General features: G+C 43.6%; 1 protein-coding gene across 2 annotated transcripts in view; it reads right to left on the bottom strand.

Moving 5' to 3' along the window:
• GPA33 (glycoprotein A33) overlaps window positions 1-19929 on the bottom strand; it is a 50516-nt gene that overhangs the window by 21628 nt on the left and 8959 nt on the right. The window contains exons 1-3 of one of the 2 annotated variants that reach the window (XM_043446051.1): window positions 15220-15371; window positions 12474-12628; window positions 5964-6180 (exon numbers count right to left, since the gene is read on the bottom strand). In XM_043446051.1, the coding sequence (XP_043301986.1) occupies window positions 5964-6180; window positions 12474-12628; window positions 15220-15367 (520 nt within the window). In that variant the 5' untranslated portion in view covers window positions 15368-15371. Of the gene's footprint in view, window positions 1-5963; window positions 6181-12473; window positions 12629-15219; window positions 15372-19929 lie in introns of those variants that run through there. The other variant, XM_043446058.1, reaches the window with a different exon arrangement.

Below are 19929 nucleotides of genomic sequence, written 5' to 3'. Positions count from 1 at the left end.
ACCAAAGCTGTTAAATACGGAAGCCAGAGGAGCCAGAATCAGCCGGAGAAGGACCAGGGGGGAGCAGAGTGAGGGACTCAGCTGGGGGTGAACCAGGATAAGGGGAGGCGGTGAGGGAGGGCAGACAGTGCAGAAGAGGAACTGGAGGAAAATGCTCGTTTCCCTGGCTGGGTAATATCTCTCTCGGGAGCTAATGCAGATAAAATTAAGCGCTGTGAACACAAAACGGTTTAATGCAGCATTAATTATAATAGCTTAAATTGGAAACAGTGTCCAGTTCTAGGACAGAGGACTCAGCATTCCCTTGCTGAAGTGGCATGAAGCTTAAAGAACAGCAAGTGCCAAGACAGCAGGTAATGAAATGAAAAGAGAGAAGTTCCTGTGGTTAGGTTACAAATTCAGTTATGTACGGAAATAAGTATGTGGATAGGAGCTGGAAGAAAACATGGAGAAATAAAACCCAAAGATGTAGGTGAATGTTTGTCTTTTTTTGTTCCACCTTTCTTTAAATTAGTATTTTTTTAAGAGGCAAGGGGTCACCAAACACAGCTATTTGTTTATTTGTGTTAGGACTAAGGTCCTTGTAGCGGGAGAACAAGAACAGGACAGCAGAGCAGAAGCAGGCTTCTTTCTAACAGTCTGGTGCATTAGAGAGTTTGACATGAGGAGCCCTTCACAAACGGGCAGACTCTTGATTCCACAGAGCCAGTAGAAAGACACATCATGGCACTCCACCTCGTCTGGGTCAACTGAAACACCGCTGTAAAAATGCCGTAAGATAACAAAATGTGACGGTGTCAGCCTTGTCCAGGAGATGAGGGGAGGTGTTCCTACAGCTCTAAGACCATCAAAGCTCCCCATGAAAGCTCCCCATGAAGTAAATATCCATGTACTCAGAGGGCTGTGGGGCTTCAGTGTCCCAGACCTAGGTTAAGACCTTCGATGTGGAAGAGCAGTTACAGAACCTCAGTTTTCAGTGAGTGATGCTTCCAAGGTGGGCATGTCCTGTGGACAGTGGGCACACCCATGGCTCGCACTGCTCTGCCTCTCCAACCTTCTTTCCTTGGCACGGGTACAGGAAGGGCAAGGCACAAGTTAATGCAATGACACCATAAAACGTAACTGGCAAGCTTACATCTGCCATGGAGTGAAAGAGAGGGTATGCTGAAAAGTTGTCAGCGTTGAAGAGTTTGGGAATCACCCGGAATTGGAAGGCTTGATGGTTGGGAACGGTGAAGGGATTGAGCAGCCCTGTTTCCACCAAAGCTTGGACACTTTCTAGTGGTCATTTAACCGCTTGGGTCTCAGTGTTCCCTTCTATCAAATATGAATGTTAATACCCACTTTCACAGATGTATTGCAAAGAGGAAATGAGATCATATCCATACAGGACTTACTGAGATGCCTGGCACATAGCCAACAGACGCTCAAAAAAGGATAGTTGTTATGACTGTGAACTTGGTGTTATCTAATTAAAAGACGCTTACTCTTTGGAAGGAAAGCTATGACCAACCTAGACAGCATATTAAAAAGCAGAGACATTACTTTGCCAACAAAGGTCCATCTAGTCAAGTCTATGGTTTTTCCAGTGGTCATGTATGGATGTGAGAGTTGGACTATAAAGAAAGCTAAGCGCTGAAGAACTGATGCTTTTGAACTATGGTGCTGGAGAAGACTCTTGAGAGTCCCTTGGACAGCAAGGAGATCCAACCAGTCCATCCTAAAGGAGATGAGTCCTGGGTGTTCATTGGAAGGACTGATGCTGAAGCTGAACTCCAGTACTTTGGTCATCTGATGCGAAGAACTGATTCATCTCAAAAGACCCTGGTGCTAGGAAAGATTGAAGGCAGGAGAAGAAGGGGATGACAGAGGATGAGATGGTTGGATGGCATCACTGAGTTGATGGACATGAGTTTGAGTAAGCTCTGGGAGTTGGTGATGGACAGGGAAGCCTGGTGTGCTGCAGTCCATGGGGTCACAAAGAGTTGGACATGACTGAGCGACTGAACTGACTGATACAGGCAAAGGTCATTGCAATTTGATGGTAGTTTTCCCTCCATTTAAGAGGATCCCCTTGGTTTGCAGAGCAGGAGGACACAGAGATTGGGTATTTGGTTACATGGAATGGGTACAGTTTCCTGCCCTCCCCTTACACAACTAAGTAAGCACATTAGTCTTTATTTGGCCACAGAAAGCCTGGAACCCAGTCATTATAGATTCGTCAGAAAAGCTGATATATCATCTTCCTGATATCATTAAAATGTCATTCCATGGCAAATTAATATGTAAATTGAATATAATTCCAACCAACTTTTTTTAAACATAACAATGTGATTTTAATATTAACATGAAAGAATAAATGTGTAAAACTGATTTGGAAAAGTTTAATAAGAGAAGATATTACACAGTGCCAGATTTTAAAAGCCATGCACACAAATACTGATAACTAAATATGTATGTGTGCATGTGTGTTTGTATCTCCACACGGACTACAGACATACTATAATCACAACAATGTGATATTGGCATAGGAGAATAAATGAAATAAGGAGTAAAAAACAGCTGTGTATATGTAACAATTTAACTTGTGACAAACCTGGCATTCCAGTGGGAAAATAATTGTTTCTTTGGTGTAATAAATGATGTTGATGTAATTGGCTATCCATTTGGAAAAAAACAAAGACCCTTAGTATCCTATGTTCAAAAATAAATTCCTGATGAAACAAAGATCTAAGGGTAAAAAAACGAGACTTACAGACATAAGAAAAGAACATTAAGTTCATTTTTATAACCCCAAAGGTGGCGTGGGAGATCTTGTACAAGACAAGAGTCCCCAAATCCAGAGCAAAAGACATCAATAGGATATGGAGGGGGGGTACTTCTCCTGTGTCTCAGAATGTCCACTAAAATCTTCAGGTTGAGGCTCTGAATGGTTAGTATCCTCAGTGCTAAGGAGAGGAGTGACCTTCCCAGTAGTGAATTTTCCAATTATCAGTTACCCTCCTGCTTCCCATTTAAGAGAAGACTAGAGATTCATCAGAGAGATTTCTTTAAAGAAGATTGTCAGAAATAGGGACCATGAGCATCTCTCCTCCTTCTCTTGGTGGAAGGTAAGGAGGCATTTCCCCGCATTTCGTTCCCAGCCAGGGAGGAACCACGAGAATACCATGTGGAGATAGCGGTTTTCTACTGTCGGGAACTGGCACCTCTCACTTGTCGCTGAGGCTTATAAAGAGTCAGAAAGTTCCTGCAGCCTACTCCTGGAACGTGATGATGGAAGGGCTGTATAGATGTCCTTGGGTATCTGAGGAACCATCTGGGGGCACATTCAGGTCCTAGCACTTGTTCAGAGAAGCTGGCTGGAGCAGACTGCAGTGGCAAGGCGAGGAGAGCATGCAGCAGTGAGAAGGAACTGCCTTTCCAGGTGCAGGCTTTAGCAGAATAAGGATGGAGGTGTGTTCTTGTCACACTGAAAGGATTTGGCCCCAGAGAGCTGTTGGCTGGGTCAAGGGGAGCCCAGAGTGGACAGTGAAGAGTAAGAGCAAGTTACCATAATCAGGGGAAGGTGGGAAAGGGTGAAAGATGTGAAAATCTGGCCTGCAGGTGTGCAAAATACTTGTGTCAGGTGGGTCCCTTGGTGGGGCCAGTGCTGAGAACCCTCTCACGCACCCCACAGAAGAGGCAGCAGTGGGATGTCTGCTCTGATTGGGATCACGGGATAGCAAGAGAGGACGGTAAGGGGCCTGGCTAGGTGGTCACGGCTTTGCTTTCCCCTTTAACACTTGGCCATGACCTCAGAGTCACAGAGGTGAGAGTGGGAGGAAGGGAACAAGGAGAATAAGGAAACAGACCCAGCCTTTAATCCACTGCTGGTCTCCTCACCTTAGGGGGTCAGCGGCAAGTTCAGGAGAGATGTGAAGCTTATCCAGGCTTCCTAGGTGGTGCTAGTGGTAAAGAACCTGCCTGCCAAGGCAGAAGACATAACAGGTGAGAGTTGGGCCCCTGGGCTGGGAGGATCCCTGGAGCAGGGTATGGCAACCCACTCCAGTATTCTTGCCTGGAGAGTCCCGTGAACAGAGGAGCCTGGTGGGCTATGGTCCAAAAGGTCGCAGAGAGTCAGACACAACTGAAGTGACTTTACATGGATGTGAAACTTGAACTGAACAGATTTTTTTTTTCACCTAGTCAATTAACAAAATTTATAAAAAAAATAAGCTTCCCTTGTGGCTCAACTGGTAAAGAATCTGCCTGCAATGTGGGAGACCTGGGTTCAATCCCTGGGTTGGGAAGAACCCTGGAGAAGGCAAAGGCTACCCACTCCAGTATTCTGGCCTGGAGAATTCCATGGAATTCCATGGGGTCACAAAGAGTTGAACATGACTGAGCAACTTTCACAGGAAAATTAAGAAGATTGTTAACATTCAATTCTGGTAAGAATATAGGAAAATAAGCATGATCACATAATGTTCATGGCAATAGTAAGTTGCTTGGGAGAAAGTAATTTGCCAGTATGGAGTAACTTTTAATGAAGGCAAAGTCTTTGATCTAGAAATCCTTCTTTTTAAATTTTTTTTCCTTGATGCCTAATGATGTTGAGCAAATAGAAATCCTGCTTTTAAGAATCTATCCAACAGAAACAAAGATAACACAGTAAAAGAATATGCATATACATATATATGTATATACATATACATACATATATATATATACACATATACATACATATATATTGTTTGTACAGAAGAATGGAAACAGCTTGAGAATGCTCATCAGTATGGGCCACTGGAATAATCATAGTACATTCATGCAAGGGAATATATTATATTAATAGGTATATTTGTATGTAATGATCTGGAGAAATTTACATGAAACATTAAGAAAAAGAAAGTTACAAAAAACCTTTATAATATGATCTCTTTTTTTAAGAAAAGGAAAGAAAGAAAAATGAAATGTGTGTGTGTGTGTGTGTGTGTGTGTGTCTTGAAAAGACTTGGAGAGGAATCTAGAAGAATGCACACAAGTGCATTCAAAGTGGCCTTGGCCACCTTGTTAGCACGAGGGTGCAAGGAGGAGATGGTTATTCTTTATTCAGGTCTTTATTGTTTAACTCACTACAATGATTCAAAAACCCAGGCAGCCACCTTATGCAATTAAAAATAAAATCCCACTATGTAGTGTAAAGGGGGTAAAATTGAGGAACATGATCCATTTCTTTGGTTTAAAGTATGGCTAAAAAGTATTGCTACCCACCAGTGTGGGGATCATTTCTTAGAGTAGACACAGGCCAGCTCACTGAAGTTTTTCCAACAACTGTTTGACGTTGAGTCAGGTCAATGAAGATTCTAAAAGTAGGTGATTGTTCCAATCATTCCAAATTTATAAACTTCAATAACAAGCTATTTGTGTAAAAAGAATGTTATTGTGGGATATATTTCAGAAACAATAAAACCTGATGAATGGTGTGTTAGAGCCAAGGGCTGGGGAGATGGTGGTGTGAAGGACTTCTACTGATTAGCTGAATTTAGAGCTGGAAAAGATGCCTGACATGTAAGAGTCATGATTTGGCCCTCAGCTTCACGGCAAGGCAGTGAGAATCTTTCCAGTAGGATCTAGGATTTCCATTTTTCTTCTTTTTAGTAAGTTTTCCGTGAAAAAGAGAGGAGCTAGTGTGAAGGAAAGAGCACTGGATGGTGCATGGACAGAATCTCCAGGGCTGACCCCCAGGGACCACTCCAAATCAGCCTTGACCTCTGTCCTGGGGAGCTGTATGCCCGGAGAGAATCGTATTTGGTTCCAGGGGGAGAAGCAGACCCCCAAGCCTCCGGACAGACCAGATGAGGGGAGAAGTCTTAGCTCTTCATCAGGCATTGCTTCCAGTTTTATCTTGCCACCAGGGTGCCTCCTCCTCACACCCCACCCTCCCCAGCCTCTTCCTATCATCCCAGGAAGGAGGAGACACTCACCAAGGACCAAGAGATGGACACGTGACTTGGAGACGCCACCCAGATCTGACAGCAGCGAGACGGAGCACTCATAGGTGCCATTGTCATCCATGGTCAACTGGTCAATGGTGATGGAGGCATCTGACCGCTCAGCATTGTTTGACACTCTAGCACGATTCTGATAAAGTTCACCATAGATATACTCTTTGGTCGAAAATCTCCAGATGAGCACCCCTTCCTGGAAGGAAGAAGAAATACCACTTGGTCTTCAGCTTAAGGCCCTGGCACAATGCTGCAGACTGTCCTGTCTACCCTCACCCACTGTCCCCAGGCCCAGATGTACTGACAAGCCGACCCTGCAGAACAAAGAGCTCTACATGTGGGGCCCATTCATGGATTCCTCTTGTGATCTATAGCACTAAATCCTGGGGCAGGTAGGCACTTCACATCAGAGGCTTTCACTTCTTGTAACCTATGGCACCTCTTACTTACTCCATTTTAGTTCATTGTCTGCTCTCAAACCTTCAGTCAACCAGTATTTATTGAGTATATAAGATGTTCAAGCATTGTGTTGGGCAGTCATCCATGGCTTGCAACCCCCTTTATTTATTTGACTCTTACCTTTGGAATTTGTTTATTCATCAATATATTCATCATTTATCAAATAAAACATGGTACTAGCTAAGATCACTACTTTTGAACCAGACTGCCTCAATTCAAATCCCAGCTCTGCCACATAGTAGTTGTATGATCTTGAGCAAAATATTAGAGGAAAACAACAGAATGGGAAAGACTAGTGATCTCTTCAAGAAAATTAGGGATACCAAGGGAACATTTCATGCAAAGATGGGTACAATAAAGGACGGAAATGGTATGGGCCTAACAGAAGGAGAAGATAATAAGAAGAGGTGGCAAGAATACACGGAAGAACTATACAAAAAAGACCTTCATGACCCAGGTAACCATGATGGTGTGATCACTCACCTAGAGCCAGACATCCTGGAATGCAAAGCCAAATGGACCTTAAGAAGCATCACTACAAACAAATCTAGTGGAGGTGATAGAATTCCAGTTGAGCTATTTCAAATCGTAAAAGATGCTGCTGTTAAAATGCTGCACTCAATATGCCAGCAAATTTGGAAAACTTGGCAATGGCCACAGGACTGGAAAAGGTCAGTTTTCATTTCAGTCCCAAAGAAAGGCAATGCCAAAGAATGTTCAAACTACCGCACAATTGCACTCATCTCACACCGTAGCAAAGTAAAGCTCAAAATTCTCCAAGTCAGGTTTCAAAGTACGTGAACTGTGAACTTCCAGATGTTCAAGCTGGATTTAGAAAAGGCAGAGAAACCAGAGATCAAATTGCCAAAATCTGCTGGATCATTGAAAAAGCAAGAGAGTTCCAGAAAAACAACTACTTCTGCTTTATCGACTACACTAAAGCATTTGACTGTGTGGCTCATAACAAATTGTGGAAAATTTTTCAAGAGATGGGAATACCAGACCACCTTACCTGACTCCTGAGAAATCTATATGTAGGTCAAGAAGCAACAGTTAGTACTGGACATGGAATAACAGACTGGCTCACAAATCGGAAAAGGAGTATGTCAAGGCTGTATATTGTCACCCTGCTTATTTAACTTATATGCAGAATACATCATGCGAGATATTGGACTAGATGAAGCACAAGCTGGAATCAAGATTGCCAGAAGAGATATCAATAACCTCAGATATGCAGATGACACCACCCTTAAGGCAAAAAGTAAAGGGGAACTAAAAAGCCTCTTGACAAAAGTGTAAGAGGAGAGTGAAAAAGCTTAAAACTGAACATTCAGAAAACTAAGATCATGGAACCCGATCCCATCACTTCATGGCAAATAGATGGGGAAACAATGGAAACCGTGAGAGACTTTATTTTGGGGGGCTCCAAAATCACTGCAGATGGTGACTGCAGCCATGAAATTAAAAGACACTTGCTCCTTGGAAGAAAAGCTATGACCAACCCAGACAGTTTATTAAAAAACAGAGACATTATTTTGCTGACAAAGGTCTGTCTGTCTAGTGAAAGCTATGGTTTTTCTAGTAGTCATGTATGAATGTGAGAGTTGGACTATAAAGAAAGTTGATTGCCAAAGAATTGATGCTTTTGAACTGTGGTGTTGGAGAAGACTCTTGAGAGTCCCTTGGACTGCAGGGAAAGCCAACCAGTCAATCCTAAAGGAAGTGTTCTGAAGTCCTGAATATTCATTGGAAGGACTGATGTTGAAGCTGAAATTCCAATACTTTGGCTACCTGATGCGAAGAGCTGACTTATTTGAAAAGACCTTGATGCTGGAAAAAATTGAAAGTGGGAGATGAAGGGGATGACAGAGGATGAGATGGTTGGATGGCATCACTGACTCAATGGACATGAGTTTGAACAAGCTCCAGGAGTTGGTGATGGACAGGGAAGCCTGGCGTGCTGTAGCCCATGGAGTCACAAAGAGTCAGACACAACTGAGCAACTGAACTGAACTGAATTGAGCAAAATATTTGACTTCTTTATGAGTCTATTTCTCCTTCTACAAAGTGGAGATAATGATAACACTTGTATCATAGGATTTTTGTGAGGATTAAAGTAGATAATACATGAAAAGCAAATGGCATTGAGCCATGGGCTTAATGAAGCCACCTCAGGTAAACAAGTAGAGAAATGGCAAGCCCCTAAGCTACTTAATTGAGAAAGTCAGGGAGAGGTCAGAGAGATAAGAGGGGAAGCCAAGATAAGACTATCAGAAAGCCAAGAGAGGGAGATTCCGAGATGGGAAGTGGTTGATAAAGAAAAGCTAGGGAGAAATGAAATAAGATGAGGACAGAATCAGTACATTAAATTTAACAAAAGAGAAGTTGCTGGTAATTACGGTGGAGTGTTAGAGGAGGAAGGCAGACCATGCTGGGTAGGGAAAAGAGTGTGGAGACATAGGGTCAGGTCTGAGGTCTGCACGTACTCTTTATGCAAGTCAGGAAAAGATACTCCAGTTGTTGAACAGACACATATGTGCCAAGCTAATGGTGATCAGGTCCCCTGGGCTGGGTACCCAGATGCATAATTCACCTGGTTACATGCCACAGCTCTGGTAGGAACAGATGACTCTCAGGAAGCTTGGCTGAGGAAGGGAGGAAGAAGAAAGCAGGAGATGAGGACCTGTCTTGGGCTGTGGATGAGTGTATGGATGTTGGCCTTTCTCAGTTCAACTTTTTCTCTGACCTACTAGTTACAGCTACCCTAAGGCTTCCCATTCCTTGACTCTCCCCCATGTCATCTCCCACTCTTACTAGTACCTGTCCAATAATCTGCTTGAGGGCATAGATGTAATCCTTTTCTCTGCACCCTTACTTGCTCTCAAGTAACAGCAAATTAAAATTAAAAATAGGGCTGTGGTAGAACTGACAGAGTAGTCTCACACCTAGACAGCATATTAAAAAGCAGAGACATTACTTTGCCTACAAATGCCTGTCTAGTCAAGGCTATGGTTTTTCCAGTGGTCATGTATGGATGTGAGAGGTGAACCATAAAGAAAGCTGAGTGCCAAAGAGTTGATACTTTTGAACTGTGGTGTTGGAGAAGACTCTTGAGAGTCCCTTGGACTGCAAGGAGATCCAACCAATCCATCCTAAAGGGAATCAGTTCTGAATATTCATTGGAAGGACTGATGCTGAAGCTCCAATACTTTGGCCACCTGATGAGAAGAACTGAATCATTAGAAAAGACCCTGATGGTGGGAAAGATTGAAGGCAAGAGGAGAAGGGGATGACAGAGGATGAGATGGTTGGATGGCATCACCAACTCGATGGACATGAGTTTGAGCAAGCTCCGGGAGTTGGTGATGGACAGGGAAGCCTGGTGTGCTGCAGTCCTTGGGGTCACAAAGAGTCGGACACGACTGAGCAACTGAACTGAACTGAACTTACTTGCTCTCAATGTGATTGCCCCAAATCCTTTAGGAAGTAAGGAATCAGTCAACATAAGATCTTTAGTACTTATCTCAACAGAGATAAATTTATCTTTGTTAGGTGCCTGGCAGAGACCTAACATCTGGTTTGCTGAGAGAACATGTCTTCAGTTTCTGCAAGCTCACGGCAGCAGCTGACTTCTGCAGGTTTGTTCCTGGGCTTCTTGAAACAGACAGGACAGGTACTCTGGCCCATCAGGGTCCCTTGGGCAACAGACAGTAAGGTGCCTCAGGCCAAGAATTACTCTCCTTTCTCTTCAGCCCTGCTGCTCTAGGACTTGGGTGTCTTGGGTCATCCTTCTTCTCTGTCAGGGAAAAGCTTAATGCTTTCTCTCTGAATAGCTGGGAATCTAATGCCAGGCATGTTTGCATTTTAAAAGTAGAAGTAACTTTAAAATTTATGAATAGCAGGCCTTCCTGGTGGCCAGTGGTTAAGATTGTTTCCACTGCAGGGGGTGAGGGTTTGATCCCTGGTTAGGGAACTAAGGTCCCATATGCTACTTGGTGCAGCAAAAAAAAAAAAATTAAACCCAAAAAACTTATGAATAGATGTTCCTCTGCTTACAGTTAAAGAAATATAAGCTTGATCAATAATAAGATATTTTCCCCTCATCAAATTCACAAATATCAGATAGTTTAAGAATAGTCTGAATTAGAGAAATAAGTGCCTGCACTGTTGTTGGTGAACTGAAAGTTGGTCAGACATACAAAGAAGGCAACTTGACATTTATCAAAATTTTAAATGCACATAGCCTTTGACCCCAAAGTTCCATTTTAAAATAATTTATCTTACATATAAGTACATATTTATAAACAATTACAATAGTAGCTATAAATATATACCTACAGACATGCATATATGGATATTTATTGCAATATTATTTGTAGTAGCAAAACATAGGGAGTAAAACAAATGTCCATCATTGGTACGTATACAGCATTAATAAAATAAAATACATAATGTGAATTAAAAAAAATAAGATAAATATAAATGCACTGACACATGGAAACAGCTCTGAAGTATATTAAGAGGAAAAAAGCCAAGTGGAGGACAGTGTGCATGAAGTTTATAGAAACTTACATATTCATATATGTAAATATATGCCTATGTTTACATGTGATGCATCTATAGAAGGCCACCCCAAAATCTGGTAATAGTGGTTGCCTCTAGTGGACTTCCCCGGTAGTGCAGTGGTAAAGAATCACCTGATAATGCAGAAGATATGAGACCAGGTTTGATCCCTGGGTTGAGAAGATCCACTGGAGTAGGAAACGGCAACCCACTTCAACATTCTTGCCTGGAAACTTCCATGGACGAGGAGCCAGCCAGGCTTGCAAAGAGTTGGACACTACTAAGCACACACACTCACACACTCATACACACCTCTAGTGAGGGGACTAGGGGACTGGGATTCTAGGGTGGAAAGCAGATGTATTTTCATGTGTATGAATATATACATTTTCTGAACTGGCATAAAGAACCATTGGAAGGTAACACAAGAAACCATATCTTAGCCAAAAGTGGTATTCACAGTACTGAATAATTGTGGCAGAAATACCTATAAATTAGAGTAAATGCTGCCCCCAAAGAACCAGTACCGGTGAAAATTAGCCTTGTCTGGGAGAAAGGGGACATAAAGGGATTAGGGTATGGAAACTGGGGCAGGGATGGGACAAGATTGGCAAGGATGGGAATGAGACTTCTCAATGTACTTCTTCGTTATGTTTTAATTTTTGAACTGTAGGATTACTATCTATTCCAAAATAGAAAATAAAATCTCCCCATACTCCCTGAAAGAACCCAAGCAGGAAGAAAAAAAAAAAAAAGCTACAACAAAATTTGGTCTCAGGGAGAGCTCTGTGTTAATCAAAAGTAAAGACTGACTCAAATGATACAGTAAAGGTCACTTGAGACTGGACAACAGAAAGATGTTTGAGGGAAGGTAACTCTTCCAAACTAGAGATGGCACAGTACAGCCCTCCCTGGGTCCAACATTCCCTGCTCCTTCCCCACCCAGCCCAGCCTGGGTGTTAACTAGGTTTAGTCTATCTAACATGTATTGAAAGGTTTTTGTAGTGCTTGTCCTCTAAGACAGGAGTCCCCAGCCTCCAGGTCATGGACCGGCACTGGTCCTTGGCTGCGAGGAACCAGGCCACACAGCAGGAGATGAGTGGCAGGCACATGAATGAAACTTCATCTGTATTTACAGCTGCTCCCCATTACTCGCATTACCACCGAGCTCTGCCTCTGGTCAGATCAGTTTCTGGAAAATAAGCTCAGGGCTTCCACTGATTCTGTATTATGATAAGTTGTACAATTATTTCATTGTATATCACAATTTAATAATAATGGCAATAAGGTGCACAATAAATGTAATGTGCTTGAATCATCCCCAAACCATCTCCCACCCCCCAGTCCCTGGAAAAACTGTCTTTCACAAAATAGGTCCCTGGTGCCAAAAAGGTTGGTAACTGTTGCTTTATGGTCAGGTCACACTCAATCCTATACGCATGCTCCCAACGTTTTAAGAATCCTTACCGTATGACTCCTTAGAAGCTTGTCCCACTGGATAAACCCTTCTCGGTCGGGGGAGGAAGTTTGGTAGGAGCATGGAAGGGTAACATTTTTCCCCCTAGCAGCCCGAAGAACATCCTTTGGGGTTTCCACAGAGATGGTATGGACAGTCATCCAGACTGGAAAGAAAGCAGAAAGTAAATGACATGGCATGCCCATTCATTGTCCACTGGATCTCCTCCAACCACAGCACAACACACTACAACTGCGATCTTGGCCATGGCACACCAGCTATTCTCCTCCAAGCCTCGGGTGAAGACAAACACGTACACCTTGGTTCACCCTGTCCCCATCCTGCACCATCTCAATAAAGTTAAGTGGCCTGTGTGGTGGGCAAAAGCCTGGCTTTGAGCCTCAGCCCCACCCCTCCCCTTAGGCATTGTGTAAACTTTTCTTAGCCTCAGTTCTCATCCAGAAAAAGGAACACTGATACTTTTCAGAACTGTTTGGAGAATTAAATGAGATAACATGTAAATGCATTTCTTAATGCCTGGCACACAGAACATACTCAATAAATATTTCCCCCCATCTTCTTTTGTTGTGATGATAATTCAGTCAGTATTTAATACATATTTATGGAGCACTTATATATGGTAAATTTGTTGAATAAGATTAAGTCAAGGTAAAGAGAGAGAGGGTACTCCCAGGGGCGTTTATTCTGCATAAGTTTACCAGAAAAAAAGAAATGGTGAGAGAAAGTGTGGTCACACCAGCATCTCTCATCACATACATTCTTACCATGTGACATTGACTCTCCTCCATCAAGACCTGGGGTCTGCGTCCCCTCCCCGTGAATCTGAGTGGGCCTGTGACTACAGTGTGAGTGATGCCCATTTGGCTGAAGCTCTAGTAAGTGGATTTCCTTCCCATATAGTCTGGGTGCCCTTCAAACTGCTGATTTTTATGCTGTTTCTCAGGTGGGCAAGTCCATACTTGGGCCCATCAGCAATAGCCCTCCTTATTGGTTTCTGTGTCAGGGATTGGGTTCACATGGATACAACATCTTTGTGTTTCCTACTCATTTCTATGCTGTCCTTCTATATGTAGTAACTGTTTGATCAGCCCTCAGATCTTCCTTAGGAGGAATTGCCCTATATGTAGGTGTAGATTTGGTGTGACGGGAAGAGGAGGTGAGCTCAGGGTCTTTCTATGTAGCCGTCTGGGACCCATCCTAACCAGTCCGCATTTAATACGCAGCCTCTCTGTGGCCATTTCAGGAAGGAGCATCGCACTGAGTTTAAACGCACAGGCTTCAGAGCTAGAATGCCTCTTTGGAATTCCAGTTCCCCTATCTACTAAATGTATACATAGCCTTGGGCGACTTACTTAAGCTCTCTGTGCCAGAGTCCTTGCTTAAAAAATGGGTTGTTTGAAAATTAAATAACATGAAATGTGTACTTTGTTTAGAAAGATTCCTGACCCATAATCAGTGCCTAATATATGACAGTTACATTATCTATGTGTGTGTTCATATATATGTGTGTATATATATATACACATGTGTGTATGTATATATATATATACACATGTGTGTATGTGTGTATATATACACATATATGTGTTCATATATATGTGTATATATATATACACATATTGAATAACTTTACTTTCTCATCTCATAGTCTTTTGTTGAGGTGCATCCTTAATTAGAACTTAATCACAAGAGAAACCATCACCATCACCATGGGTGAACTATCATAAATAAATAATAATTACTAATGACTCTAACTAAAGAGTAGATCAAGGGACTTCCCTGGTGGTCCAGTGGTTAAGAATCTGCCTGTCGTGGGGGGGCAAAAAAAAAAAAGAATCTGCCTGTCAACGCAGGGGATATGAGTTCAATCCCTGGTCCAAGAAAAGTCCACATAAGCCTGTGCACCCTAGAACCCATGCTCTGCAATTAGAGAAGCCGCCACAATGAGAAGCCCACGTGCCACAGCTAGAGAGGAGGCCAAGAGCAGCAACAGAGACTCAGTGCAGCAAAAAATAAACAAGTTAATTAATTTAAAAAGAATAGATCACTTTTAAAGATCATAATAACACCGAGTTAGAGTCATTTTATGTTAGTTTGTGAGAGAAGAGATTGAAATGAATGGATGAGGAAGAACTCTTAAAGAAAGGGAAAATATCTTGAACAAATATAGAGTGCTATTTAAATGCTATTTGTAAACCTGAGAAGGATTTTTAAAGGCCAATCCTGTGCCCTAAGGCACACTTACATTTTCCATAATCCTAGATGAGAATTTATCCTATGTTTAAGAACTTCATGCCAACAGCCATCACTGGGAATCCTCCATAGCTAATCTAAATCCTTCTCACTGATTCAGTCAGTATCCTCTTGTTCTGACGTTACTGGCAACAAAGACCTCTGGCTTAACTTCTTAATAACTTCCCATCATAAACTCAGAGTATTCTGATGTTTGTAATCACCAGCTTTCTCATTCCTAGTTATGTAATAAACTGTAATAAGCTCAGTTCCTTTCACCTCTTCCCATAGGCTTACTGTTTATTAGCTCTGTGACCCACATTCTATGAAATCTTTGCATCCTACCCAGTGGATGAGGGAAAAGCACCGGCTGAGGATATCTAATCTATAATCAGAACACTAGGAAGTGGAGAAGTTGGTTCCTAGAGACTCCCAACCACCTCCCTTTCTACTTTTTGTGTAGGCCCACACTGGGTATCTTCTTTCCAGCTGCCCAGAACCTACCCTCTCCCCAGTAGCTGCCACTGTCACATCCTGTTGCTGCTAACAGCTGTGTCTCTCCTACTCCAGAAGTGTTCTTTCTCTCCTCCTCCGTCCTGCTCTCCTTTCTTTTTATCCAAGGCTGGGCTCTTCTGATACTGATGAAGATCATCTGTCTAAGCTAATTCACCATAAGGTGTTAAAAACTAATAGTTCGGTGATGTGTTAACCTTCCCAAGGGTATACAAATTGGGAGAGTAGGTGCTTTCACCTGCAAAGAAGGATTCAAAATCTCAGAATGTTGTGCCCCAAGTACCACCCATGAGTACCTTCATCCTAGTACTCGCTCAAGAAAGTTTATTACACAACATGGCAGAGTGGCCAAAAGCACAACTGCTAGAGCCAAACTGCCCAGGCTGGCACCCTCATCCTTAGTTTTCCTAGCAGTGCAGCCTTGCACAACTTAATTAACTTCTCTGTACCTAAGCTTCCTTGACTATAAAATGAGGTTAATTATGCTACCTAACTCAAGTTTGAGAGGGTTGGATGACAACGTACTTAGCATGCACAACCTTTACTCTGGCACATAAGCAAGAACTGCGTCCATATTCTGTATTGCCCTGTCTTCTCCTCTGCTACACTGTGCTTCTTTCATTTTCATACCCTCAGGGCTCAATAAGGTGCCTAATTAATACATAGGAGATGCTCAATTAAGCACCCTTTGCCAGCAAAATGAATGAGTTACAGAGAACTTAAGTTTAAAAGATGGGTAGGATTTACAACCAGAGAAACTTAGTTGCTAGAAAATGTCCCAAAAAAATCAAATAAATAACCAAAGGAGCCTCAGAGAGGGGACACCAAGTCTGCAGGTGGCCCCAGGTGGAAATGGTAAAGGTTGTTGAAACTCCCTAAGTGACTGGGGTGTGAAGACCCAGCTTGAAGCCTCCAGAATTGCTTGTAAATAATTAAGGTTTGTTAAGAAGATAATAAACTGTCTCTTGAGAGCTAACTAGAAAGCAATACATCCAAGGAGGCTAATGAAATGCTTGATGGAACTGGCTGCTTGAGGCAAAGATAGCACATTATGGGAACCCTTGGGAAACTGGCAGTAATGCCTCCACTTAGGAAAATCCATTTGCACAGAGAAACCACAATCTTAGTTAGGGAGGAGGTGCTGGAAGCCAGAAGGGACCCATTGTGCCCTAGGACTAGATAGACAGAGCTCTTACAGTGAGAAAGTGCTGGTCTCCAGGGCAAGGGGTGCAGCTCATACGTGCACGTGCATGTTGGTTTGTCCTGCCCCCCAAGGTGGAAAGGACCCCTGCAGGCTCTCAGAATGACAGCTGGGGAAGGAGAGATGGAGAGGTGGGGAGGAGGGGTTAGAACTCAATGGACATTTGTGGAAGTCTTTTTTCAACAAAGATCTTTAGGAATCTATACATTCCGGTCAATTTAACGAATTTTTCCTAAGGCTCTAATTTAGTGCAAGGCACTGAGAAAATGATCAGAGGCATGTTCATGTCCCACCTTCTTGGGGAATCCACCAGGACCATCTCAGCCCTTACTGGCTTTGTTGAACTGCTCCAGGGAGCTTGTGTCCCATGCACACATTATTATCATGTCAACGTGGGTCTATGTGTGCCGGCTGCCTCCCCTCATCAGATGGCAGCTCCTTCTAGCAGGGTCTGTGTCTCAGACCTCTCTTTTACTCATCACTTGCCAGTTCCCACCCCCAAGGTGTCTGCACAGAGCTGGGTGCTAATAAGACCTTGTTTGTCCAGTGGTTTGCATTCTCTGCCCAGGAAGCAGTCCCTGTCAGCCAGCATCCTAACAAAGCCTAATTAAGTGTTCAGTGCAAGTGTTAAGGAGTGAAGTGTGAAGGGATGGAGGTAGGGAGAGAGAGGAGGGACTGCGTTTGGATCCAGAAGAAGGATTTTAATGGAAAGCCTTACTGAGATGGTGGGATTTGAAATAACCCCCAAGGGACTCAGTTCACATTGTTGAACTTGTGTATCTAAGAGAGTAAAGCAGGGTGCATAACTGTGCATATAACAGTATCCCACTTGCACAGAGTCACAGAAAGAAAGTAAATGTTAGAAGAAAATATATCAAAGTATAGAATTAATAGCAGTTATCTCTGGATTCTGGATTTCTTCTTTGTGTATTTTTATTTTCCAAACATTCTGCGGCAGACATGTGGTACTCTTGTAACCATTAAACTGAGTTACATTTCTACAAGTCAAGTAGGAAATAAGGAAGTAGAGAAGTGGGGACAGACTGTTTTGTCAGCGAGCTTGCCTAACACAGAGAAATGGGAAAGCTGGAGCCAGAAGGCTATTAAAGATCTAGAGAAGGTCTCTTTCACCCCCCTGGAATGGAAGATGGAGAGACTTGAGCAGGCTCCTAGGTTACAGGGATGGAGCTCCTAGAAAAGAAGTGACTCCTTAAAAAAAAAAAAAAGGAGGAGAAGCCGGATGGAGCATTACCCCTGCCTGGGTGGGTATGGGCATAGGTGGAGGACTAGCCTTGCCCATGGCAAGAGGTACCTGTGCCCGTGTGTGCAGAAAGAGATCAGCCGGTGGGCAGGAGCGGAGAAGTGAGTTCCGAGTGGGGCTCTGCCCTCCTCCTCTGTGCTCTCTCTCAGCATGGGAGCGTCTGTCTGTCACCATGTTCTGCTGATGCCAGGTATTTATGGCGTCCCTGACTCACCAGGGCAGAGAACAAGGAAGCAGCCCAAAGGTCATTGAGTGGCAGGAGAGGAAGGAGCCCCAGGAAGGAGGCGGGTTCCTAGAGTGACAGTTGGTGCCCTAGGCAGAGAGGGTGCTCCGGGGACAGGGTGCCCTGGGAACAGAGACAAGCTCTACAGTCAGGGGTTAGGGATATGGGAACAAAACCTGAGTGTTGCCAAGGTGGAGTGGTTTGAGGAGCAACTGAACTTTACCTCCAAGTCAAATAGATTCTCCACTGGCTGTCTCAACACCAAAATTCCCACCATTGAGTGAAGGCACTGTGTGTGTGTGTGTGTGTGTGTGTGTGTGTGTGTGTGTGTGCGCGCGCGCACGCGCACGCTTAGTCACTTGGTTGTGTCTGACTCTACAACTCCATGGAGCCCGCAGGCTCCTCTGTCCATGGGATTATCCAGGCAAGAATACTGGAGCAGGTTGCCCTGACCTCCTCCAGGGGATCTTCCCAGGAATGCAAGTGCTGCCTGGGAGGGAGGGAAGACACACAATGAGTGACTCTCTTCCTTTAACCCGCCGGGCAAATACATTTCCTTAATGTATTCCCTCTCACCCATCCATCCCTAGAAAGGGGACACATGATGGATAAATGTTGATAAAAAAACAAATGCAATTAGGAAATTGAGGCTTGGAGAGGAGGATAGTGTAAAGGCAAAGGAAGAAAGACAAGGCAGGAAACAGAGCAAACCAGCTTGCTGCCTGCTGAGGTTCAAAGGGGTGGGTGCTCATTCACTGACCCCCACTCAGCAAATGGCTGCTGGACACCTGTGTTCCAAGGGCTCTGCTGGACTCTGGGGGAAGATGGCAAGCAGAGACAGACACAGTTCCCACTTTCGTGGTGTCCATCCTCTGTGTGAGTCAAACGATAATAATGAACAATCACAGAGATAAATGTAAAACCATCATGGTAACCTGTCAATGACAGGATATAATAGAGGATGTGGGGATGAGGAGAGGTTGTCCTGAGGAGCTGACATTGAAGGATGGGCAGGAGGGGGCCACAGTAGAAGAGGGGAAGAGGTGAGAGGAGGAGAGGAGAGCATGTACAGAGGTCAGGGCACGGGAGAAGGTGGGCCATGTTCCAGAAACTCAAGCCGATATGCAGCAATGGGGGGGATGGGAGGGGCAGGGCGGAGAGTGTGATTCCTTTAGCCTCCTGTGATGATTCCAGATAAACAGAGGCCAAGTACAAACTTCGTACTTGTGCCCTCAGGGCAGTTTAGGACAATTCTTGCTATTTGCCAAACTTCACCCTTCAGGACTCTCCTAGAAAGCAATTCCGAAGTTACACCTCCCCCAGCGTGGTCAGAAATGTGGGATGGGCCCAAGTCTAACAGGCCATGACAGCAATTGAGGGTTTTTTGTGTTTTGTTTTGTTTTCACTATCTACATCTATTTGAAACAGTTCTTTTGAGTATGAGGGTTCTTTCTTGCATTGAATGAGTGAGCACTTGTCAGTTTGAAAATCACTGATGTTTATCTTTAGATAATTAAATTAGGAGAAAAATTAAGAACCTACTGATAGCAGGAAGAAGCAAGAGTCCTCTAGGGTCTGGCGTTTCATGAGATAGATATTTGTTACTGTGCATTTCCAGGACAGAACATAGGGCAGAGACTGAGAACATGGGTGTGTGAAGCCGGATTAAGCTTACATTTCGTACCTAAGTTGCTTGCAGGGCTGTGTTACTGTATTAGCTGGCTGTGCCCCAGAAAAACAGGATCTGCTGCGACAAACCTTTATCCCAGTCTTCATTTCAAGGAGGGCACTGCTATGCTCTCAGCCACTGTCTCTTATCAAAGTTTCCTGGTTTGGTTGACAGTATCCTGCTCGATATGATTTTTGTTCTCACAAATTGAGTATGATGATTGATTTCAACCCAAGGAACCTGGTGGAGAGCATAAAGGGACAAGCAGTGAATCACTGCTTGTTTGGGACATCAGCATAGTTTGTAAGGTACTTCCAAATTGGAAATGAAGGAGGCAAATCCAAGTG

This window comes from Cervus canadensis, chromosome 2 (assembly GCF_019320065.1).
Source record: "Cervus canadensis isolate Bull #8, Minnesota chromosome 2, ASM1932006v1, whole genome shotgun sequence".
Taxonomy (NCBI): Eukaryota; Metazoa; Chordata; class Mammalia; order Artiodactyla; family Cervidae; genus Cervus; species Cervus canadensis.
This window is presented reverse-complemented; position numbering and strand designations above follow the sequence as displayed.